The 27,449-nt window shown below is 37.1% G+C and overlaps 1 protein-coding gene across 1 annotated transcript in view; it reads left to right on the top strand.

Annotated features, from left to right (window-relative positions):
- The window catches only part of LOC124622251 (protein unc-13 homolog C), a gene marked incomplete at its 5' end in the record, with an annotated part of 692,708 nt that overhangs the window by 244,327 nt on the left and 420,932 nt on the right, over positions 1–27,449 (top strand). Inside the window, 2 exons of the mRNA XM_047147909.1 lie at positions 8,982–9,056; positions 16,156–16,375. Coding sequence (XP_047003865.1) covers positions 8,982–9,056; positions 16,156–16,375 — 295 coding nt within the window. The remainder of the gene's footprint in view (positions 1–8,981; positions 9,057–16,155; positions 16,376–27,449) is intronic.

The following is a 27,449-nucleotide window of genomic DNA, read 5'->3' as shown; positions in this document are numbered from 1 at the left end:
TATGTGCATTTCAGTAGTAGAACCATTCTTATCGTGATTTTGTCATAAAATTTATTGGAAGAAGTGGTCTAATAGAGAATTTCCTCTGAGTTACATTGATAACAAGTTTCATGATGAAGGCACAGTGACACTGTTGTAGTGAGGTGCACTTGTCAACAGAATGATTGTTACTAAAGATACATTTTGTACCATTAGTTGAAGCATTTCTGATTATGACACTAATTATGACAATGGAGTTTTTATGCTTCAGTGTTTTTTATTTATTTTTACCTTACCATAATATATATGATGTGGATAGTAATTCTTTGAGAGGGTCAACAGTAAAAACTTGTTCACTGTCTAGTTTGTCTTATTTTCTGTAACTTCCACACCATAAACACAGTTGACATACCATAGCCTATAGTATTCTGGTTGCCTGATATTGTCTCATTCATATATATGGGTAAAATGAGGTACATGGGGAAGACCAAGCTTTGCAGCCACAACAGACTTCTCAGTAAGCCCTGTTTATCCCAATCTAAACTGCAAATACAAAATTTGCTGAAATGGACACACCAATAAAGACTTATCCCCCCAAATTATTCCCCTGTTAAGGAAGATAAAAAAGAACAGTTGGTACTGGCTTCATTAGTTAAGTTTTGAGTGATTCATTTCAGAGATGGAGGCTATATTTAAAAAATTCATATATTAAAAAGAGGTGTGAGATACATGGTAATGCATGTGAAGGCACTAAACTTCCAGAGACAGTCGTGTTACTTTGTGTGAGGTGTGAAACTGAAATAAGTGTGTATAGACCAGTTAGTTTTTACTTATCACAATACCTTAATAATATCTTGGAGAGAGAGGAATGACAGGCAGCTAAAATTTTGTTAGCTTCAACTTGCTCATTTATATTGCACCAGTGCATGCAGTTTGACTGAGCACACTAAAGTATTCTTTACTCAAAACATTATTCGTTATGCAGGTGGTGAAATAGTTTATGCCTAGAACAGTTTCCTTCTAATTTACAGAAGTCTTCAACTTTCCCCATAGTGTTCACGTAATGAAATGATGATTATAGTATTAACTTTTCTGCGTCATACGATACAAAACTGTATACTTCTCCAACAGCTTTTTTTCAATTTTGAGTGGCAGTAAGTTGGTGCTTTGTCAACCTCAATCATTTATATAATCATTTGAGTCTTGTGCATATGTTTTAGTAACTATTACAAACAGTTTTCATGTAACCACATTCATTCATGTTATTTCATTATATAATTTTGGAAAGGGAGTCTCAATCAACTTTTTGTGCCCATGTGTAGCTCTCAGAGGCAGTTTCTGTGAGTACTGTCACAAGAGTAGATGTGCTTCTTGCTTCCTAGTAGCTGTGCACACTACTGACACAGAACTCGCAGGTGAAATAGAAAAACCTGTACCAGTCACTTACCTTACATTTTCATTGTTCAAGACATCATAACAGTATGTTCACACTGCAATTTACAATGTCAAATTCAGAAACTGAGTTATAAAAAAATGAAACAAAGATAATAGGAAAGCTCTTGTGATAGTCTGCTCAGCATATAGAAATATCAGTCTGCACATGCAATAACATGAATGAGGCGCACTGATTGCCAGCTTTGCTGTTTGCACTTAATGAAAATGTTATTTTCTGCTTAGTTTTAGAATCAGAATAGATTGAAATGTCTTTTATATTTGTGTGACCAGGAAATTGTGTTTGTAAAATATTTCAGTTAATAATAACAACATTTGCCACATCTACTACTGTAATGTAAGAGTGGAATCAGACAGAACAAAACTATTATCAGTATATATATTTTATAAGTACTTCAAAGAACATTAATGTGTTACGTATCATGCAGCAATAAACAAACATTCATAAAACATCACACAACAGTGTACACTGTGCTTTTCATCCTGTCATTGAAGTTGTTATTAAATTAGACACAGTCACTACAGTAGGCCATACTCACCAAGAACAGAAAATGGTATGAGACTGACAGTGACACACAAATTTTAAGAATGAATCGTATTCTATAAAATTAAATGTTTCTTGTTTAACAGTGAAGACAGGAAAGACACAGCAAAGAAACAGACTAGTTACTTGGAACCTAGTGGAAAATAAGGAGATTCAGAATTTTTAGTGAATTCTGCTCTCTACAATGTTATTATTAAGTTTGTAATATATTACTTATCCTGAACACTTGAAATTGGACACTGTTTAATATTTCTGTCACTTCACCCAGATTCTGCTAGTGGTGAGTAAGGTCATTTCATGTCTGACTTGTAGTTTTATACTAATGCTATTGTTTCATTCTGTGTGTAATCCACATGCAACATGCTACAAGTATGAATAATTGAATATTACACTTGGAAAGTATGTCACTAGTTGACCTGATATTCCAAAGCATTGTGTAAGCACAAATTCAGTCTTCTCAAATAACTTTCAGTATTTTCCCAATTTCAATACAGTTTTGTATTATATGAGTCAATAGGTGCACAGAAAAAGTTAACATTTTGATCTTAGTAATGGTGCCATAAAAGGTGTAATGAAAAAATAGGTATAATTATCATTTCTTCCAGAGTAATTACTAGGTCACAGTTGACTTCAAACTGCACATTCCATATACTTTAGAAATATGTAGTGTATAGGAACTTCTTTGTTTCTTTATTTTACTTTGTTGTTGTGTTTGATATGCTTGCTGGTAGTTGATGTAGTACTATTTCCTGTGTTAATCATGGTGATCTCGTTTGTCAGTTCAGTCAAGCTTTCAGTTCTATATTTCATCTTCACAATCTTTTTGTTATATCTGATATTCTCTCTCTCTCTCTCTCTCTCTCTCTCTCTCGCTTGCCCAGGAGCACACGCGTGTGCACCCACTCACCCACCCACACACCCACCCACCCACCCACCAACCCACACACCCACACACACACACACACACACACACACACAGAGTTGCATAAATACAAAATTAAAATAATTTTGTTACACAGAAAGCAATCTAATCATGCTAAATCAGAATATGGATTTTAATTATGTGAAAAATTGATCAAACAGCTTTGAGTATTAAAGTAATCAACAGCACTTAGTGCAAGTAAATGCACAATGAAGACCAGAGGATCTGAAGGTTCTCAACAGTGTTTTGTAATCGTTTTTCACATGTAGTGAAAGCTAAAGATCCCGAGAAGTCCATCACATTTCTGTATTAGTATTTCAATATTTACAGTGGAATTTTTGGAAAGTTAAGTGCCTGCAATGCATATGACACAATATACTGAGTTAAGCATTGTAACATACACTTGATAATCAAATGCACACAAATACAAATTTTCATATTAAATGAAAACTTGATGTTCTACTGAGTCTCAAACCAAATTTGTTGCATATTATACATGCAAAGCTCAAGAATTTGTTTTCTGAATACATCTCAACTCAGTGCCTCAGTATGTCAGTAAATCTCAATTGTGTGTCCAAACTCCACAGGGTCTTTCCTGCATGCATGCCAAACTAACTCCCCTAAGATAAATTATGTGGTAGAGAATGGCTTTGTTACAGCCCAAGATTTGTTTCCACGTTGGGACTTATGCGTTTCTATGTAGTATGTACTGAAATGAACTTTCGTATCATATTAAAATTGCGTGGTGGACTGGGACTCAAAAATACTCTGCTGCCGAGCATTTTATTTAATAAAGAGCCATCTTCTATGCTGTGCATAAGGAATTTTTGCAGTTACAAAAGTGAAGCAGGCAGGTTAGGAAGATATTGCGGTACCAGAAAACATGTAAAAAGAGTTACTGACCAAGTATTTTGTTGGACTGTGAATAAAAATACAAATTGAATCTTGAAACACTTTGCATTCACTGACTATGAAAAAGCATCTAATAGTCAAAAAAATCCTTCCTGTGTGGGATTTTATGAGCAAATGATTATATTCTCCCCACCTTGTGGATGCCATAGAAGGCTTATAGCATGGCACAAAAATAATGTTGAAAATAGGAAACCTACTACCTGAAGATATTTGCATCAATCAAGGAGTAGATCATGGTTGTAATTTAGTCCGTATTCTTTTCAGTATATATGTAGGTAATTTAGTTAGAGAATATAAGTTGAGAATGAGGCCAGGAACTGAAATAAATTAAAGAATGCCCCTAATGACAGTATTTTTTTGGTAATCAACAGAGCTTTGTAATATCCTCAAAAAACCTGTTTGAGATATTACATGGAAGTCCCCACACAGTGGCCAGAATATGGCTTGTGTAGGCAAATATGTAGGCCAAACAAAAATAACCCTTAGATGATAGAGTGATTGTACAAGTGTGAATGTTACCTAACTTACAACATTAATCATGATTTTGATTACTAGTTGCATACATAGCTGGCATATGTGAAACAATATGAAGGAATCTAGGAAAATAAGGAATGTGGTGGCTGTATCATGTTCACTGTATGCAGAGATTTAGATGAGGAATACCAGATTTCATAGTAAGATACATCATCGGAAATGAGATTTCTGAGATCTCTAAAAAGCTGCATGGAACTAGATGTATTTAAAAGTGATGAAGCATGAGAGAGCTGAAAATTTTTAAAATGAAAGAAAATAAAGGAAAATATCTCACAAACATGAACAGAATATAAGAATGAAGAATACTAATTTAAGTTTTATGACCTAGATTGAGTGGCAGAAGAAATGTTAGAAGACAAACTAGATGTTGGTATCAACTTGCTTTGTGGCTAAAACAGTCATGTGTATTAGTCCTTGGAAGAAGTATTGGAATCCTTAATCACTAACTACTGAGACATAAGCAAACTCCAGTGGAGCTGAGAGACCCAAAGAGAAGACAGACCCTTATTGTAAAGCTTCTGGGACTTGAAAATACTTCTTTCAGTGAGAGGAAAACGCTGACAGGAAATAGAAATTGTGAAGGATGATGTTCAAGTGAAAGAGGTAAGGAGAAGTTACCCAACATCAACAACAAGAGTCAATAGCTAGAGGACAGAAACTTTCTAACAGTTGATATAGGAAACCCAACGACCTGCAGGCAGTCAACACATCCAAGTTTCAAGCAGAAATGCTGAATGAAATCATGGGATTTTAATAATATACAAACAGGAATATTTTTTTATATATTTGCTTTGTGTGTGTGTGTGTGTGTGTGTGTGTGTGTGTGTGTGTGTGTGTGTGTGTGGGTGTGGGTGGGTGGGTAGGAGGGGGGAGAAGCTATTTTCAATACTTGTAAGCATGGAAAGGGAGGTTCACATGAGTTGAGTGTGGAACAAGTATCTTAGTATATGATATTTAATCTTGTGTTACATTGTAATCAGATGATGGAAGTTTGCAGTGGGTATCGTTTTCCTGTAACCAGTTACTGTTACACAAAATTCATTCATAGTTATTTGGCTGTATAATTGAGTACACAATTTACAAGTCAGCTGGTGGATTTATACATGCTGAGTTAGTCTGTTTTAAGAGAAAGGGTTGCCAGTCTCATGAGTTCTTTCATTTTCTGAAGTTATTCAGTCACAAGTGTGTTTAGCTACACTCCATTTGCAGGGGCCACATTGAGTGAGTTGTGAATAATAGAGCACCAAAGTATAAGCCAGGCACAGAATTTCCCTTGTTACTGCCTGTTATTTGGTGATGCAAATAATTACTCACTTTGTGCCATGAAGACTATGACTTACATAAATTATACTCTGAAATGATACTAACTTCATAAAAAAAGCAGATAAGAATTTCTAAAAGAGTGCAGATAGAAATCATTTCTAAATCAACTATGTGTATTGGACATTTCCATGTGATTCATAAAATAATTCAGTCAGCCAGTATCATCTGATGAGAAAGTTTGTTTCACCAATTGTACCAATAGTTTCTGGTTATTTGATTCTAAAAAACATTGGTGGATTAAAAGCCGTTTATCACAGTACATTGTTTTTAATTTAATACTTCTTTAATTCCATGATCTCGATTGATTGTAGGAGACAGATGTACCCATTGTTTGTGGTTGCTGTGTCAATTTGTATATCAGTTGTCTCCATATATTTACATTTACTCATTCAATAAGTGACATGTGAGAGGTGTCACATCTCTTACACATTTGATTAAATTTTGTATCTTTGTTTTAGAAGATCATGTAACTGTTTTTGACATTCAGATGGCTGTATGTTGCCACTGAACTGGAATCATCTTGGATATGATTGAGGAAAGTGTTAAAGACCCTTATGACCCAACTCTGTTGCTTTCCCCAAGTCCACAAGCCTGACAGTTATTGCTCTGGCAAATAATGTTACCTATGCACTTGAACTTTTAGAAATGATATTGTTGCCTGTAATGAAGCCGTGAGAAAAGGAAAAAAGTATGAATATCCGATCAGATCTAAAAAATTTCAGTGTTGTTCAGGTACTCACCTAGGACTTAAAGTACTGTTGGGGAGTACGAGTAAACATAAGCACATTACTACAAGTTTTATCAGTAGCATCTACAGCCAGATGTGACATTTAAATTTATAGTAAATCACAATGTATGGAAATATGAAGTGGGAAAAGGGAATTAGTTCATTTGTGGATAAGTCATATCTCTGAGAAATCACAGATTTTATGGAACTGAGATTGGTTGTAGAGTGCTTGTATAACCTACCCATAAATGTTGCTTGAGAGTGTTGGAAATATACCAGACTCTACCATGAGCAATCATAAAGCCTTTACAGAGTAGAATAGACATCTTACATACAAGTCTTGCAGAAATGGTAAAGAGTCTAAGATAGTAGGTGCCTGAGGAACCAGTATCCAGTTAAGAATGTAAGGAACTATGACAGTTTTCCATGTGTTGCCCACATAAGTATTACAAACAAGAGACCTAATTTATAACAGGATGTCATTTCTCCCATCTATGGAAATGACAGCAAAGAAATACTTCTGTGATACAGCACAGTACAAGCTACCCTCATCTTGTCTTTTCAGTTATTTTCAGAAATTAGCTCTAGATACCGAAGATAAATTTAAAAAAAACTGCCCTCTTCACAAAAAAAACAAAAATTTTTTTCAGCAGAATGAGATTTTTGAAAGTGTATTGATCAGCCACGTTTTAAAAAGTGTCCCATCACGTGGAAAAGGGTGTAAGAAATAGTTTAGAGATTGGAAAATGGGCATTGGAGCAGGCAGCATTAGTCACAACAACAGACTTGAATATTTAAGCTGTGAGAAGGGATGTATGAAGAGATAAGGCAATTGATAATACTCACAATCAAGCCAATGACATATGGACTGTGAAATGATAGGAAAGAAAAAGGGTTGGCAGAGGGAAGCAAAAGGTCACAGAGCAAAGAAATAACTTAAGATCTTCATCAGTTAAAAATAAAGTACAGTCCTATTACCATAACTAAAAGCTCATCAGAGAAGGAGAAGGGAAGAGATGAAAAATGCATTCAGTTGGTACAAATCGAAGTGATGGGACCCTGTGTGTGTTGGAGCCAAAATCTTAAAATAAGGAATTATTATAAGTTCTCAATTTCAGGCATGAATAATGCAACATGTAAACCATGTTCAGCATGTGGGTTACACTAGTACTGCTCATACTCCATATGTGTTATGTTAGGTTCTTATTAAGTTACTGGCATAGAAAATTATATTAGTTTATACTGGTACTGAGAGGTATTTTTTATTTAATAAAAGACTAGTGCATTATATGTTGTAAGGTGATACACAGCATTGCACTATCCACAAAGTGTACTCTAAATACAGGTGGAATTTACCGCTAAAGAGATATGTGAGTAGAAATTAACGTAGATCATGTAGTGTGGATGTAGATTTTCCCTTTGTATATGTCAGTAATAGAGTAAGAGTAGTAGCTTATCCTGTAATGAAGTCATAAAGAGAGTAGATATGAATGACATTTGAATCCCTTATAAGTCTTTGTCGTTGAGTATTTTTGTGTTCAGTACTTAACAATTAACTCTCAACACTATTTTGACTATTCCGTTGTTGCCTTTTTTTCACCTTTAGAAGTTTTGTGCACCAGACTTTGCAGTCAGGGCAGCCACAGTCTGAGTGCATAATTTTGAAAAGATAAGACTGCTTTAGCTATAAGTACTTTGTTTATTGGCAGACTGGCTTTGCAACATTTTAGTTGTATACTTGACATATTGATGCATCAAATGTTAGCACACAGTCCAGTGTGCATCTGTTGGTAAATGATGGACCGTGAGCTGCTTAATTTTGCATAATCCCATAGATGATCATATATGGTCTGTTTTGATCAGTATTTTGGTATGTGTGGACCCCATTACACTGTTCATGGTATCATGGGAACATCCCATTTTGTATTATGCTATTTTGTGTTTGATATCCACTTGCTTAGCAAAAAGTTCCTTTGAATACTGGATCATCCCATTCTCTTTTCTCGATTAGAACATGACTTGATTTCATTGCACGTGACGATGCAGCTAAAATGCTGCAAAACTGGTCATGTCTATAAAACCATAATATCTTTTCAAAAGTTTTGTGTCCCACAACATAAAATTATAAAAAAAAGCTTCTAATTCACAGTGCAATTTTTTTTATTTCCAGTTTCAATGTTGTTTGTATTTGGCATTTGTCCATACAGTTACCTTCATTCTTTTTTGAGGTCTCTTTTTCTCTCTGTGTATATAATTTGATTTATTTATTGCTATGGGTGGTGTTTAATTACTTTTTGATAAGACTAGAAACAGAAAACAGGAAAGTTATTGAACTTTTAATATTCACAGTTGTTTTTCTGTATTTCATTTTTGCAAAGGCAACTGGTGCTCTTGAGGTATATAATGTTCAGAAACAATAAAAATTGATGTTAATGCATATTTAATTATTGTCATATCATACAGTGAGTATCTGAAACATTGTATTTTTAACTAATGCTTAGTAAAGTAATGATTTGCAGCAGATAATAATTGGGCATTATTGTGGATTGTATTTTCGTATTTTTTGCATAATGACACTCTGTTTCTAGACAATGGCAGCAACCAAGCGTAATGCCGGGCTGACATCTGCAGTTCCCAGAGCCACTCTTAATGATGAAGAATTGGTAAGTTCATATAAGATTATCAATGTTAAAATGTTTCTATTGCAAAATTGAATAAAAGCTTGGAACAAAACATTGAAACAGTCCATTTTAAACATGGAGAAACTAATTAGTGGAATATGGTTGGACAGTCTTTGCTCAGATAGGAATTAAGATGTTGCATTTATGTGCGAGGGCTGTTCAAAAAGTAAGGTGACTTTTCAAATGGCATGGGCAACATACATTTGATTATCAAGCTTTTTTTTACACACATGTTCACAGTTTCAAGTGTATTTGTTTTTGACAGATAGAAAGGTTAGATGTGTTTTAGTGCACTCAATGATTTTCAGTTATTATAAAAATTGAGCAAAGAATTTGCAGCAAATTATGTGTGAAAAATGTAATCAAGTGCTCTAAAACATTTGAAATGTTGACAGTGGCATATGGTTAGTCTGCTCTACGTAAACAATATGTTTACAAGTGGTACAAGCTCTTCCAAGATAGCCGAGAAGATGCCAGTAATGAACCTTGCTCTGGACGCCCCAGCACATCAACAACAGATGATAACATTTAAGCTGTGAATTACCGTAGGAGAAGTTGCTGAGGATGTTGCCTTATCGGTCGACTCATGTCATGCAATTTTTTCAGATGTTTTGGGCATGAGACATGTGTCAGCAAAGTTTGTGCCAAAACATCTCATTTTGGATCAGTAGAACCATCACATGAGCATCGCTCAAGAGCTCTTGAATGACATCAGTGAGGATCCTGATTTGCTGAAAATTGTCATAACTGGTGATGAAACATGGTTTTATGGTTACGATCTCAAACCAAAGCCCAGTCGTCCAAAAGGTAGCATCCTGGAGAGCCAAGACTGATGATCTCAAACCAAAGCCCAGCCGTCCAAAAGGAAGCATCCACACAGTGAAAAAAAAACACACCAAGTTTGATCAAATTTCAAAGCTTTGCTGTCTTTTTTTTTTTTTTTTTTTTTTTTTCAATTACCGTGGCATAGTGCATCATGATTTTTTGCCTCAAGGTCATAGGGCCAGTGAGGAGTATTACCTTGCTGTTATGCACTGTTTGTGAGAAGCAATACACAAAAATCATCTGGAATTGTGGAAAAACTGTTCATGGCTTTTGCATCACGACAATACCACTGCTAATTTGTCATTGCTTACAAGAGATATTTTGGACAAAAACAACACAACAATCATGCCTCAGTCACCATACTCACCAGATTTCACCCCCTGTGACTTTTTCCTGTTCCCAAACTGAAGAGACCTATGAAAGGATGAAGATTTTAAATGATTGAGGAAATAAAAACTGCATCACTGGAAGTACTCAAGGCTGAACCAAAAAGTGCTTACTAAAAGTGCTTTGAGGATCACAAGAAGCATTGGAACAAGTGTATTGTGTCTGAGGGAGATTACTTTGAAGGGAACAACATGAATATTGATGAATAAATAAATATTGGAATACAAACGTCTCAAAAATGAGATTGACAGGAAGTGCAAAATGGCTAAGCAGGGATGGCTAGAGGACAAATGTAAGGATGTAGAGGCTTGTCTCACTAGGGGTAAGATAGATACTGCCTACAGGAAAATTAAAGAGACCTTTGGAGAGAAGAGAACCACTTGTATGAATATCAAGAGCTCAGATGGCAACCCAGTTCTAAGCAAAGAAGGGAAAGCAGAAAGGTGGAAGGAGTATATAGCGGGTTTATACAAGGGCGATGTACTTGAGGACAATATTATGGAAATGGAAGAGGATGTAGATGAAGACGAAATGGGAGATAAGATACTGCGTGAAGAGTTTGACAGAGCACTGAAAGACCTGAGTCGAAACAAGGCCCCGGGAGTAGACAACATTCCATTAGAACTACTGATGGCCTTGGGAGAGCCAGTCATGACAAAACTCTACCATCTGGTTAGCAAGATGTATGAGACAGGTGAAATACCCTCAGACCTCAAGAAGAATATAATAATTCCAATCCCAAAGAAAACAGGTGTTGACAGATGTGAAAATTACCGAACTATCAGTTTAATAAGTCACAGCTGCAAAATACTAACGCGAATTCTTTACTGACGAATGGAAAAACTGGTAGAAGCGGACCTCGGGGAAGATCAGTTTGGATTCCGTAGAAATGTTGGAACACGTGAGGCAATACTAACCTTACGACTTATCTTAGAAGAAAGATTAAGAAAAGGCAAACCTACGTTTCTAGCATTTGTAGGCTTAGAGAAAGCTTTTGACAATGTTAACTGGAATACTCTCTTTCAAATTCTGAAGGTGGCAGGTATAAAATACAGGGAGCGAAAGGCCATTTACAATTTGTACAGAAATCAGATGGCAGTTATAAGAGTCGAGGGGCATGAAAGGGAAGCAGTGGTTGGGAAAGGAGTGAGACAGGGTTGTAGCCTTTCCCCGATGTTATTCAATCTGTATATTGAGCAAGCAGTAAAGGAAACAAAAGAAAAATTTGGAGTAGGTATTAAAATTCATGGAGAAGAAGTAAAAACTTTGAGGTTCGCCGATGACATTGTAATTCTGTCAGAGACAGCAAAGGACTTGGAAGAGCAGTTGAACGGAATGGACAGTGTCTTGAAAGGAGGATATAAGATGAACATCAACAAAAGCAAAATGAGGATAATGGAATGTAGTCGAATTAAGTCGGGTGATGCTGAGGGAATTAGATTAGGAAATGAGACACTTAAAGTAGTAAAGGAGTTTTGCTATTTAGGGAGTAAAATAACTGATGATGGTCAAAGTAGAGAGGATATAAAATGTAGACTGGCAATGGCAAGGAAATCGTTTCTGAAGAAGAGAAATTTGTTAACATCGAGTATAGATTTAAGTGTCAGGAAGTCGTTTCTGAAAGTATTTGTATGGAGTGTAGCCATGTATGGAAGTGAAACATGGACGATAACTAGTTTGGACAAGAAGAGAATAGAAGCTTTCGAAATGTGGTGCTACAGAAGAATGCTGAAGATAAGGTGGGCAGATCACGTAACTAATGAGGAGGTATTGAATAGGATTGGGGAGAAGAGAAGTTTGTGGCACAACTTGACTAGAAGAAGGGATCGGTTGGTAGGACATGTTTTGAGGCATCAAGGGATCACAAATTTAGCATTGGAGGGCAGCATGGAGGGCAAAAATCGTAGAGGGAGACCAAGAGATGAATACACTAAGCAGATTCAGAAGGATGTAGGTTGCAGTAGGTACTGGGAGATGAAGAAGCTTGCACAGGATAGAGTAGCATGGAGAGCTGCATCAAACCAGTCTCAGGACTGAAGACCACAACAACAACAACAAATATTTTTTCATAAAAATATAAAGCCACCTTACTTTTTGAACACACTTTGTGCTTTGTAACATGCTGCCTTTATGTTAGCATACATACTACTTCTCAAAAGTTGTCTTTTGAACTTTTATTTGGTTTCATAATGGAAACATATGTAACCTGGAGATGCTTGTTTTCACTGATACTGTACCCAATGCATTCGTTACTATTGTAAGCAGAAAGTTGTTAATGGATACATGTTACTTAATTTCTTCTCTAAGACCAATTACAAGTAGCATGTACTCAGTTGAGACAGTAAGGAATGGGTGGGCCCTACAGAGAAATTTCTGCAACCATTGTTTAATGTGCTTGTTCAGGGACTCAGTTCATCTCTGTTGTTAGTCTGATAAATTTATCACTTTCTTTGTTAATGTAGTAATAACAGACTGCATGTAAGGTCATCATCTTAGAATTTAACATATTATCATTGAATTTGTAACTGCAGGATCAAAAAAGTTTTTGCAAATACCTTTGCTGTTTGTTCCATGTGATCCATTGTTATGTTATGAAAAGAGTATTGATTTTCTTATTATATTGTCATGTAGAAGAAGATGTAATTAGATGAATGATGAACACTAACTTCACTTAATGAAGATTTATTCAGCACTTGCACATACAAGAGTGCGGAGCGAACTGCTTCCGGGCAGAACACATACAGTATATATACTGTTACAGAACATTCCAATACAATGATTTTTGACATTTGTGGATACTTCTAGAATGTACTCGAACCAAATGTAGAAATTAAAATTTTGCAGTTCAGGTGACTTTCGAACTCATGACCCCCCATGCAACAGTCTAGTATCATAACCACTACACCACAGGGAATGTGCTACTCAGCTTCTTCTGCAACATTGCTCCCTCCTTAAGAGAACAGCGTGTCAGTGTTATGTCGTCCTAGTGTGGGAACGAGTCATCGGTCCTGCATACTCTGACTCCCAATGACTGATGTTTGCACTGGCAGCGATCTTCTTAAAACTTCCTTTGCTGCTACACTCTTCATCACCTTTCTGCTTGTTGCCTGTCACTGGAGCTTTGAGTTTACCCTGGGTTGCAGAATCCTTATAAGGCTTCATTTGAAGGATGTGGACTGTAGCTCAGACCTTTCGTTGTTTTGTGTTGGGGATGAAATCTTCATAAGTAACATCAGTCGACTGTTTTACAACCTTACAAGGTCCAGAGTAGCACCTGAGGAGCTTCTCAGAGAGACCAACCTTCTGAAGAGGAGTGAAGAGCCAGACGAGGTCACCAGTCTGGTAGACAACAGGGCGGTGGCTCGCGTCATACGTTCGGCGATCGTTTTCTTGAGCCTGCAGCATGCAGAGTCGAGCTAACTGCCAAGCTTCCTCTGCTCTGTTTAACGCCTGGCGAATGTAGTCGTCGTCCACGTCATCAGGATGTAACGGAAACACAGTGTCCATCGTCTTAGTCACCTCACACCCATGCACCAGGAAAAATGGTGTAAATCCTGTGGTGTCTTGTTTGGTGGTGTTGTAGGCAAATGTCACAGAATGTAGCACCTCATCCCAGTTGCTCTGCTCAATATTGATGAACATTGATAGCATGTCAGCCAAGGTCTTACTAAGGTGTTCAGTACGCCTGTTAGTTTGCGGATGGTAGGCAGTCATCATGTGATGGGTAATGTTGCACTGACAGCTTATCTCTGTCACAAGATTTGACTGAAAAACTTTCCTTCAATCCGTAGTTAACAACCTTGGAGCACTATGTTGTAATACAATGTCTTCCACGATGAATTTGTCTACCTCGAATGCTTTGACTGTTTTCGTGGCTTTTGGAATGGCATAGCATGTCAGATAATCAGTTCAAACAATAATCCATCTATTGCCATTAGCAGATATTGGAAATCGTCCAAGGAGGTCAATCTCAACACGCTGGAAAGGCATTTCAGCTGGTGCAAGTGGTATGAGTTGGCCAGGTGGTTTTTGAGGAACTGCCTTTCTCCTCTGGCACTCTCGACAGTGCGACACACAATGACGGACACTCCTAAATAAACCTGGCCAGAAAAATCTCTTGCAGATCCAATTGTATGTCTTGATAAATCCTAAATATCTGGCCTCAGGTGTGTCATGGAATTTCTGTAGAATATCTAAGCACATCACTGATAGACACCTCTTTCCAAAAGAGTCAAAATTTTTCTTGCAAAGTAATCCATTAACTACCTTAAATTTTCCTTTCACATCCTTTGACCGATTTAAGGCAAGCATAATTTGAGATATCTTGGTGTCCTTCTGCTCAGCAGAGAGATCCTGGAGTGAAGTGAGACAGTCACTATCTTCATCAAAGTCTTGATGGTCTTGCACAGGGTTTCTAGAAAGACAGTCGGCATCTTGGTGTTTTCTTCCACTTTTGTACACTATGGTAATGTCATACTCTTGAAGACATAGTGCCCACCTGGCGAGTCATCCTGTTGGATCCATAAGCCCTGCCAACCAACAAAGTGAATGAAGTGCATTTTCAACTTCTCGTGGCATGATGAATAATCCATTAAATTTCGGGCATGCAATATGAAATACAAAATTGCACCTCACACATTGCACAATGGTTCACCAGTGTTGATGCTATCACAGAGAAAACTTTTGCAGTGTTCCTTCACACCATTACAATATGAACATCCATCAATCCCCACTTTAAATCTGTTTAACAAACAATTAGAAATTGCAAACTCCTCAAAATTTCTATGCTTCTAGATTCAGGAAATCATGAAATGGGACACACTCATGAACTGTGTCAGCAAGAAGCTAAGCAGAAAATGCTATGGCATAAAAATACTTACTATGTGTAGAAGAAAAAAAAAACATCCAAAAATGCAGGTTATCTGCTGCAATATGGGATAATTTTTTGGGGCAACTTTTTAGTAAGAAAAATGCTGTTTCATATAGCACAAAAAGGATCATAAAGGCAGCTGAATTAGCAGTACCCAGAAGCTCTTCCAAACCCCGATTTAAAGCACTCCAGAAACTACCATTGCCATGCTTGTACATTTTGACATGGTTACTTACCTAAAGGACATTTCAAAGGCTAAAAACAACTCAATATGTACAAATCAAGAAGTCTGTACATATGACACCAAGCAAAAATTGGATCTTCACATTGAGTATGCAGATACCACCCTTAGATAGAATGAACCACTGTAGACTGGGGAAAAAACTTTGCAATAAACTTCCTCCGCCACATCAAGATAGTAAAAGAAAAGCAAAAGTTAAAAATTATTCTAAATTAACAAATTTGCAAGATAGATATCATTGTAAGTGAATATATGTTGGCATAAATTTAAATTATTCTCCGTTTTCTTTCAGTATATTCCTTTTGATATCTGTTGTATTATATGTTAAATTATATTACTGTTTTAATGTAGTATATTGCACTGTGTATTGTACTCTATTACATCCTTAAAATTATTTACATCTTTGAGTTAATTACATTCTAATATGCCATGTATTTAAAACTGTATACCAATGTACAAAATAATCATATCCCATATCAGTGATTTGTTTGAATGGATGCTTGATATATATATATATATATATATATATATATATATATATATATATATATATATATATATATATATATATATATATATATATATATATATATATATATAAAAAAAACAAGTACTTCTCTCTTGCATAATAAATATGTTCTACTCATTTCAAACATAGCTGTAGTTCATGTGAATTCATATTGCATAAGGTGAAACAAATCTGTGTTTTAATATAAATGAAATAAGAATAATAATATTCTGTTCTTCTTTTGTCACAGAAAATGCATGTGTACAAGAAGACACTGCAAGCCCTCATCTACCCAATATCCAGCACAACACCCCACAACTTTGTTCTGTGGACAGCGACGTCACCAACCTACTGCTACGAATGTGAGGGTCTGCTTTGGGGCATTGCAAGACAAGGGGTTCGCTGTACAGAATGTGGTGTGAAATGTCACGAGAAATGCAAGGACCTGCTGAATGCTGACTGCTTGCAAAGTTTGTATAAAATGACTTTTAGTTAATTTAAGCTCAAATTACAACAGTGTAAAGTAGCTATGAAATATTACTTACAAGAAGAATAAGGGAAGGAAGCTTATTAACTTTTATGCGATTCTGTGAGCATTGTATTACATCTACATTTACATACATGTGCCACAAGCCATCGTATGGTGTATGGTGAAGGGTAACTTGTACCACCACTAGTCATTCACTTGTCTGTTCCATTTGCAAATGGAGCAAAGGAAAGATGAACATGTATATGATTCCATGAGGCCTAATTTCTCTTGTCTTGTCTTAACAATCTTTACACAAAATGTAAGTTGGATGCTGATAAATCATTCGGGAACCAGATGCAAATGCTGTGCCTTCAAATTTTCTCAATAGTGTTTCACAAAAAAAAAAATGTCGTAATCCCTACAGGGGGTCCCATTTTGAGTTCCTGGATCATTAGTGTTGTGCTTGCCTATTGAATGAATTGCTTTGCTGTCTTCCTTTAATTTTAGCCTGTGGGGTCCCAAACATGTGAACAGTACCCAAGAATGGGTCGCAGTAGTGTCAGGGTTGCTTGTCTCAGTAGCATGAAATTGTTCGTTTACTGAGATGTCATGCTTTGTCACTGGCAGCTGAGTGTGTGCACTCCTTCTCTACTCTCTCGTTCTACTGCTTCTCCCCTTCAACCCCTCCCCTCAGCTTAAAGTCAGTGCTGACACCAATAGTTGCTGCTAGCCTAGCAGCTGCCGATGAGAGGCTGGGAGGCATCAGGAATGGTTTGTTTGGATCTGAGATTGCTAATGCTGTGCCCAGACACAACAGTCATGTGTGCGTGAATTGTGTCTGAGTGATTGTGTGAATGTGTGTGCGCTGCACTCTCATTTTCTGACAAAGGCAGTAGCCAAAAATTTAGTTGTGAGAGTGTGGTTGTCTTTTCTATGTGCCTGTCTGTGGCTCAGTGATCATCTATACGATGAGTTGCTGACTATCCTCGTTACTATTGATTCTCATTGTATATGCGCAAGTTATCTGTTGTGTGGGTGATCACTGCAGTCTCATTTAATCAACGTGGTGTCTGTGAGACGTGAGTATCTGGCCACACGAATGGACTACCATGACGGGCCAAAACTGTAGGCCATTTCTGTGGGTATCTCTAATGGATCGGGCCTGCCGATCTCAAACGCATAGTTCCCACTAATGTTCAGAAGCTGCCTGTTAGATGTAGTGTTGTCAATCTGCTCACAGGCCAGGTCTGTTTGTCTGTGGCACAGTGTGGTGAATTTTCATGGTTGATCCATGAACCCAGGGCTGTGGTGCCCCTCAGCAGGCCAGAGGCCATGGGCGATGGATTTCAGGAATTGTGACTGTCGCACCACATTCTACAGTGCAGCGTTTTATAGACATTTTATTTATTCTAGTACATTTTGGCACCCCAAAAGTAGTTAATGTATTACAAAGTATGGACAATAAGAAGAAGACAATTGTGACGGTTGCTAGAAGTTTGTATGCAATGTACTCATGCCTTTCTTGAAAGAAAAATCACACAATACCTGTAAAGTAATAAACATAACACAGTGGGTAATAACCAACACTAATGAACATAGTAGAAGCAATATGTTACTGGTGGTCACCCATAGTGTTAGTTTACATAACTCTTCCACACCTTATACATTTCTTTCAAGAGGCCTACGTTCTTCTCAGGTTATTTCTGGAAGCGGTGAAGGTATTTTAAATCTGTGTTGTGACTCCAACAAAATGTGTATTTTTGTCATCAAATGTGTTTCACTTTATTGAAATAAAATAACATCAGTGGTCTTAATGAAACATATTTACAATTTGGGCCACTTTCTCTATCTAAAAACAGTTCATTACAAAATATGTTGCTGTTAGTATTCAACATTTTTGCTCAGACATTTAGAAATAAAAAAGGCCTTACATTTTTTTTGTCAACTTACATTTTTACTCTCCCTTGAGATCTCAGAATTTGTCAGGGAAAAATGCCAAAACTTGTCTGTAAATCAGGGAAATATCAGGGAATATCACTTGGGGAAACTTGTGTCAACTCTGATGTTTTCTATGCATTCTCATGAATAGATGAGGTACACTTTTGTAGAATTCTCCCAATCAACCAAAGTTGACCAGTTGTATATCCTACTACTGATCTTATTTGCTCATTTCATTTGATATTGCTCTGCAACGTTATGCTGAAATATTCAATCTACTTGACTGTGTCAAACACCACACCCTAATACCGTATTGGAACATTACAAAATTGTGTTTCCTACTCATCTGCATTAACAGATTTTTCTACATTTGGAACAAGATGCTTAATTTTACAATAAATAGCAGAGATTTTTTCACAGACCAAAAAGCTGCTGGAGGTAATAGGCTACCAAGAAAAATGAGTGCCGAATGTTGGTAAGCTGTAAATGATTTTAAAATACAAGGCCTTGTGAGTGACACATTGCATTGAGACTTATCTGGGAGAGTAATATGAAGCATAAAGGCAGAGATCCAGATATTAAGAAATGGAGAAAGAAGAACTGTTGTTCATCAGTCACAAATATTAAGCATAAAATTGAGAACTCACAAGTTGGATAAAGGAAACTCCGTTACATGCAAACGTATCATAGACTTTCTAGACTGCCTGAATACTCAAGTTTCTATGTCCCTTGAAGAAGGATAGTGGCAAATTGAGGCTATTTCATTATCCTAGTGTTTGAGTCTCTGTCATCTCTCTTTGTTTCAAGTTCTGTCAGCTCCAAAGAGAACTCCTATGATTCTGGATCACTGAATATAGTTCACATCATGTAGGAAGGCATCCCTATTTTCAGCTGTTCTGTGTATCCCACACCATTAACTGCTAGCAGCCAACAAGATTCATTCTCTCTTTGAGCAGCTAGCCATTAGTTACAAGATAGACTATGGGAATCTCTTTCCCAAATGCTGCGACAGTCAGTTTCATTCACAGAGCTACCAAATTAGTCATTCAGGTGTTGATGTTACTTTCTTGTAGCAGTATAGCTGCAAATGTGCATCTGTAAACATTTTAGTGTTATTTCCAAATGAATGTGTCAGATGACTGCAGTAAACAAGAAGTTACTCACAAGCAAGTTTAACTAAATTTTTTGCGTGTGGAGTGTTGTCTTAGTTGTGCAACTGGATTTATGATTTCCTGTCAGGAAAGTCACAGTATATAGTCATCAACAAAAAATCATTGAGTAAAACAGAAGTGGTATCTGGCATTTGCAAGGAAGTATTGTAGACCATCTGCTGTTCCCCATCTAGTAAACGATTTAGGAGACAATCTGAGTAGCCCTCATCGACTGTTTGCAGATGATGCTGTGATTTACCATCTTATAAAGACATCAGGAAAAGGAAGTAGAAAAGGTTTTGAGAGAACTCCAGATTACTGAAGTCATGTTAAAGAATGGTACAGCCAAGACTGTGACCAAAGACAAAACTAAGAATTTCCAAGTTAAGATCAACGCCAGGAAACCATTTCAGATATCAGATGGGGAAATAAAATAAGAGAAATTATACATCTCACAGAAAGATTAAAGTGTTTGTTTGAGATGAGTAGTATAGATATTAATGTTAGTGCCATTGAGAAACATCTGAATCCCCTAAAATTGAAAGCTGCAGGGCCCAGTAGAATCCCTGTCAGATTCTATACCAAATATTCACCTGAGTTAGCCCCTCTTCTAATTATCTACTGCAGAGTTTTCAAACAAAAAACCATGTGTAGTAGCCAGGAAGAAAGCACAAGTGAGAACCACCTAAGTGAAGGATAGTAGAAGTAATCCACAAAACTTCCGACTAATATCCTTGACATCCATTGATTGTAGAATCTTCAAACATGTTCTGAGCTCAAACATGACATATCTCGAATAGAATGCTAAGCAGCATGGATTTGAAAAATATCAATCATGTGAAATACAAGTCACATCTTTCTCACATGACATTCTGAAAGCCATGGATCAGGGCAGCCAAGTAAACCTAGTATTTCTCAGTTTTGTAGGAGAATTTGATTCAATACCATATGTATGCTTATTGGCAAAAGTACAGTCATATGAGGTATGAAGCGAAATTTGTGACTGGATTGAGGATTTTCTGGTAGGGAAGATGCAGCATGTTATTTCGGATGGAGAGTTGTCGACAGATGCAGAAAAAAGTGGAAATAATTTCGAGGGTGTTCCTTGGAAGTGTGTTGGGGTCCCTGTTGTTCTTTTTGTATAATGACCTTAGACTTTTCACAGACAGTAATCGATAATGGAGTACTGTCTGAAAAAACTGCACAGATATTCTGTCAGATCTTGATAAGATTTCAGAGTGGTGCAAAGATTGTCAGCTTTCTTTAAATGTTAAAAAATGCTTAAAAAATGAAAAACTATGTATCGTAGGATTACAGTATCACTGAGTTACAATTGGAACTGATCAGCTCAGAAATACCTGGATGTAACATTTTGTGTGGGTATGAAATGATCTCATTGGCTTGGTTGTAGGTAAAGCAGGTGGCAGATTTCAATTTATTGGTGGAATATGAGGGAAATGCAGTCAGTCTACTTAGGAGATTACTTACTAATCACTATGTGACCCATTAGAGAATATTGCTCAGGTTTGTAGAATTTGTACCAAATAGGACTAAATGGGATTTTGAAATTACACAGAGGAGGACAGCATGAGTGGTCACAGGTTTGTTTGATCTGTGGAAGAGTGTCACAGAGATTCTGTAGAAACTGAACGAGCAGGCTCTTGAAGGTAGACACAACTATCCCAAAAAAGATGGTGATGGTAGGAATATAACACAGCCCCCTACACATCCCACATGTAATGATCATGAGGACAAGATTAAACTAATTATAGTGTGCATAGAGGCATTTAAACTGTCGTTCTTGCTGTGCTCCATACATGAATGGTATGGGAAAAGACTCTCATAAATGGTACAGTTGGAAGTACCCTCTGGCATGCACTTCACAGTGGTCTGCCGAGTATGGATGTAGATATAGAAGTAGATCTCAGTCGTGTGTCATTGATATTATAGTCATAGGATTCAAAATTTCTTCATCATGTATAGTGCTCAGTTATAATTTCTGTACATTTAAAGCAATGGTGACAACACAACACCCAGTCCCTGAGCAGCAATGCCAATCTTTGCATCAGTTTAAAAATCTTATCACAATCTGGCTTAATATTGTATAGCATTGTTTGGATAGAACTTCATTACATATCATTGCATCATATGCCAGGTCATTAATATACAGCTTAAATGGCAAGATTCCCAATACACTTCCCTAGGGTATTCATGAAGTCTCTTCCACATCTGTCGATGATTGTCTGTCTAAGATAACATGCTGCATCCTCCCATCAAAGCAATTCTCAATGCAGTCAGACTTTTTTTTACATGTTGTATGATTATACTCTCAGTAATAAGTACTGATGCATTACCACCTTTCAGAAGTCAAGAAATACTGCATAAACCAAATTACTTCATCCTGTAGATTTCAGTTAGATTATTGCTTATTTATTTTTAAGTTTCATGTACCATGGGTTATTTGCATGATAAATCATAATGATGTGAAACGTGTTATTTTACATTCGCACACCATAAAGTATGTTGCAAGTATGGCTACATGCTGAATGTTTGTAAGTTTTTTTAAAGAAAATATGCAGGTGTGAGTTAGTTATTCGTGTCCACCACATTACAGCAGAAGAAAATATTCTAAGGGAAAGAAGGAGTGGTCAAGCAGAAACTTTTTCAGTTTGTTTTCAGCTTTTACTTTGCTACCTGTCAGACATTTTATATCACTGGGTAAGTGATCAGAAATTATAGTTACAGCCTAGCACAGTCCGCCCCGATAGCTGAGTGGTCAGCACAACGGAATGCTGTACCAGGGGGCCCAGGTGTGATTCCCGGCTGGGTCGGAGATTTTCTCTGCTCAGGGACTGGGTGTTGTGTTGTCACCATCACCATCATCATCATCATCATCATCATCATCATCATCGACATGTGAGTTGCTGAAGTGACATCAACTCAAAAGACTTGCACGAGGTGACCAGTCTACCTGATGGGACGCCTTAGCCACACGACATTTCATTTCATTTCAGCATAGTGCTGTGGCCCGGTGTAATGTTAAGCTCTCTCTATACAGCTTAGATGTTTACATGGCCTTACTTGTTGAAGAATTCTGGTTCTGCTTTCTTGCAGCGCCGATGTCTTCTGCTAGCACCGGACGGTTCTCCAAAGATTTCACTGCTAGGAAGGGGAAATTTTCACTCTCTCATTCTCTCTCTCTCTTCTTATTTAAAAAATACGCTACTCTTGGAATATCATTCAATGCACCAGAACATATGTATTTCCACTTTGTACAAAAGAACAACAAAACTTTATGACGTAAGCCCACACGTTACCGGACACCCAGATTCAGTTAATTACACATTTTTGAACACATTTAATACATAAGCTTTTATCATGGCTAACTATTCACGTCCAGTCCACGTACTCTCAACAGCAGTTCACCGTCTAATAAACAGTCACTATTTCGAGTCTCTCCATTTGTTTTTTAACAACTCAATGCTACATTACTCTTCACTCATTCTTATGCTCTGCATTAAAATAATGCGTGTTCGAAACGGCTGGAACACGAGTGTCTCCAGACTTTCGTAAAATTCTGGGGGCACTACATATCTCTCCCCTTAGCTCGAACACTTGTATTTTGCACACAACATATATTTTAATAATTTTTTTTCTTAACACTTATCTTGTTACTTTGTACTACATAAAAACATTAGGTACAAAAACTCTCTTCCATCTCCGTTATTTCATAAAGCTGTTGGCAATATCTTTCATAGGCATAGTAATATGATAAACTAATAGTACAACAAGTATTAGCTATTTCCAGTAGATATATCTACTCTTGCTTCCAGGATTGAGCGAAACTAAATCCCTCACCCCCCCCCCCCCCCCCCCAACTTTTCTCTCTCTCTCTCTCTCTTTTTTTTTTTTTTTTTTTTTTAGGAGCTGTTGCAATTATAACTACCAGTTTTCTGGGTCTGAATGAAAAAAATTAGTTGTTTAGTTGTACTGGGGGTTTTCTCTTTTTTCTATCTCCTGAGGCAGGACTCGTCTTTTCTATTTAAAAAATTTTAGAATTCAAATTTACCAGGTGAAACTTTCCACTACAATCTCAGGTCACTATACCACCCTTTCCCTTTGGGTTCCAGTCTACGTAGGGGTTGATACTATGAAAACATCTTCTTCCCCATCCTTGGGTAGGTATGCCCCTTCCATTTATACTAAACTATGGTACAGGTCAATCCCTTTTTGGTGCCCCTGCTCGCTCAGTATAGGTCAGCCTCCTCTGGGTCTGCCTACCTGCCTCTCTGTCTCTCATTTCATCTATATCGGATGTGCCCTCCCTATCTTCTCTAACAATGATTCATAGTCTTGCCTCTTTCGTATTCCTCTGCACACAATTTTATTTAAAATTTCCAGGTAAAATTTCTATGTACCTCTCCTTTCCTCCTCCTGAGTCCTTCAGCCTACCTGCTTAAATTCTTTGCTTGTTCATTGCATACAGCTCACTTATATAGCCTTAATAACTAAATTTGTTTCGTCAATGGTTGTAACTTTATTTCTTTTCTTCGGGCTACTCGGTCTGCACAATACTATTATTCATCAGAAAATTATTTGACTTGATACCTCTGGCTTAATATCTATTTCTTTTTGTCTCCATTCATATTACTTTGTACTACTGAAGCTATGAACAGAACTTCGTTGCCCCCTTGTTCCTTTAGCTTAAGCTTGAGGAGATGGGCAGTTTTTAATAGCCTCGATTCTCTCTGGGTCTGGTTTAATGCCTTTTACTCCCACAATGTGTCCTAAAAACTTTAATTCCTGCTTCGCAAAGTGAGATTTGCTTAACTTTAGGGTGATACCCTTTTCCTTAAATCGGCCCAAAGTTTATTTCAATGTCCTACAATATTCTTCCCAAGTAGGTGAAATAATCAAGATGTAATCCACATAAATCACTATTTCTTTCAATAACTCTCATCCAATAGCCTTATCAAGTGCTCTTATAAATACCGATACTGATATATTTAGTCCAAAAGGTAGTATATGAAAGTGGTGAGATTTTCCGTCGAACAAAAAAGCAGTTTACTTTTTTGAATCGGGATGTAACGGGATTTGCCAGTACCCAGCCGTCTGATCAACAGAGCTAAAATACTGGCATCCTTAAATTTAGTTAATAATTCATTTATATTAACCAGACGATCTCTTTCAGTTTCAATATGACGTTTGAGAGTGGGTGAATTCTTGCACCAGTCTCACTTCACCTGTAGCTTTTATCACTACTACTAAGGGATTATTATAGACACTCATACTTCTTTCTATTATATCTTCATCAATAATTTTATTAATCTCCTCCCTAACTGCTTCTTTAAGACTTATAGGTATAGGGTATGGTTTGCAAAAAAACAGATTCTCATCCTTAATCTTAAATTTGGAAACATTATCGCTAACGGTACCCAGATTCTCTCGAAATACTGAATGGTATTTAGACAAAATTCTCACTAAATCCGTTTGCTGTTCAATACTTAACACTTCAGATTCACTTACCTTTTTGTGAAAGTCGTCTTGTGGACATGCAGTATTAGTTAACTCTATCTCAGGAGACAACTGAGCTGACGCAGTTAATTGTAATCTTTGGTGTTCAGATGTTTGATTATATATATTGCTGTCCGTCACAAACGTAATGCAATGTTTATTCTCGGGTTCCCCCACATAAATATAGTTCTCATCAAAATTTAGTTTAACATTGTAATCAGTTAACCAGTCTAAATCAAACAATATGTCTCTCTTTATGTCTTCCACTACTAGCAAAGGTTGTTGAAACGTCATATCACTTATATGGCAGTGTGCCAAGGTTTCGTATTTAACAACCTTACTCTTATTTCGTTATACCAACTATGTATACCCCAGTTACTGGTAAAACAGGTAAATTACTTTTAGTTTTTAATGTATGAAAGTATTCCTTAGAAATAAGTGATACTTCACTACCAAAATTGATGAATGTGTCTACTTTGTGGTTTTCTATGTCTCCTGTTATAATGGGTTGTGGTGGTGTAGTTATTTTGTCTGCTTCCTCCAGCAGTAGCCACTCCTTGGTAGGTACTTCATGCATAAAGGAAACCTGTACCCTCTTATTTAGGCCTCTCAATGTATTTCGACTACCTGGGCCCCGCTCTGTGTCCAGATCGCTCCACGTTTTCCTCGTGGGTAGCAACCATGGGATGATTTCCAAACGTTGGAACTGCATTACCCCCTGTTCCACAGCTGTTGCTGGGCACGAATTCCTGCGTAGTTACCGGACCAAGGTTGGTCGTTAATGGTCCTCGTGAGCAACCCCTCTATTTACATTCCTACTACGTCGGAGGGCTCAGGCAAGATTGGATTCATAAGGCTTTGACTGGTTATATGATTCATATTATTCCTCCTAAAATTCAGATTTTCTTGCTCATGCAAGTTCTCGTTCCTGTCTTTATTGATTCCCTCGAGTGCATCTACAAAGAATAACAGTTCCTCCACCGTTTTCCACCCACTGCATAGAATATCTTTTCTAGCATAAGTAGGTAGACGTCTTATTAAAATTCTAACTAACCCCTCTTCTTCCATTGGTTGATCTAAATATTTCACCCTTGTCAAATGCCAGTCAAAATACTTGCGCATTGTACCCCAGGCATTACTATAGTATTTAGGATCCCACAAATCTGAGATCAACTTCTCTTGTGCACTTGAAGACCAATATTTTTCCTTAAACTTTCTCTGAAAATCTTCCCAGGATGTGAAGTTTTCAATATTTACTGTGCCCCATTCTGAAGCTTCACCCTCCAAATAACCTACCACAAACTCTATTTTCTTAGCATCCTCCCAACTTTTAGGTATGGCTTGGTTAAACCATTTTAAGAAATGGGTGGGGTGTGCCTCCCCATCTGGTTTGCATTTAGGAAACTATCTCGAAAAGCCTGAATTTGATCCCCATTGCAAATCAGTTATCATGTCCTTATTTAATGTAATACTTTGGGAAACTGTACCTTTCTCTAGTTTCTACTGCATAAGCTTGAATTCTTTCCTCAACGTTTCTAAGACTTTCTTGGTGTTACCTAAATCAGAAGTTACTATAGGCGAAGAGATATTAGCACTTAGTTTCTCTTCAATCTTTCATCCTATTAATTCTTCTACTTGTTCTTCTAAGCCATTTGAATTTATAAGCTCTGCAGTCATTAACTTTTCTTTGAAGTTCTGTTCTATGGTGATTTGACCACTGAAATTTGCGCTAGGGGGAGCAACTTATCTTGTTTCTGGATATTGGTTCTTAGCGTGGTTAATTCTCGTTCGACCACATCAAATGTAACATTACATACATTTTTCAAAGAGTCGTATTTTTCGTTAAATTGTGTTTCCAAATTACTACATTTACAGTCTGCATCATATTCTAATTTTTGATCTAACTCTTTTAGATGAGCTTCATTTCTCTGTTCTAAATCCTTAAATAAAATATTTGTCTGTTCACTCAGGGAATCAGAAAATTCTTTTTCCTATTCTTGCATCTGATTATGAGGGATATTAACTTGAGCCTCTAGTTTTGTGTTTTGCAAATCTAATTTAGAGTTTTATTCTGCCTTCAGTTCGTCCTGTTTTGTGTTCTGTGATTCAAACTGTGCTTTGATAAACCTTTGCCTAGATCTGGCCCCTGTTTTTAAATTCCCATAGCCCCAACAAACTCTATGGATTGATGTTCTTTCTCCATTGTGTTTTGTTTTGCCTTTAATCTAGTTATCATTAAAAGTACACTCGCTTATTTCCACAACCCCCCACACTTCACAAACAATCAAAGGTCAGTAGTAGCTCACCCGGCATCGGTGTAACGCGTAGTCAGCAGCGGTGTACGGTGGCGTCAGCGTCGATGGACGGCGGCGTTGGCTTAGGTGGATGGTGGCGTCGGCGTAGGTAGACGGCCGCATCGGTTTATGTGGACGGCTGCTTCGGTGTTGGTGTGATGGGACGTTGGCGTTGGCG

Source organism: Schistocerca americana, chromosome 7 (assembly GCF_021461395.2).
Source record: "Schistocerca americana isolate TAMUIC-IGC-003095 chromosome 7, iqSchAmer2.1, whole genome shotgun sequence".
Classification (NCBI taxonomy): domain Eukaryota; kingdom Metazoa; phylum Arthropoda; class Insecta; order Orthoptera; family Acrididae; genus Schistocerca; species Schistocerca americana.
The sequence above is the reverse complement of the archived record's forward strand: the minus strand, read 5'-3'. Positions and strand labels throughout refer to the sequence as shown.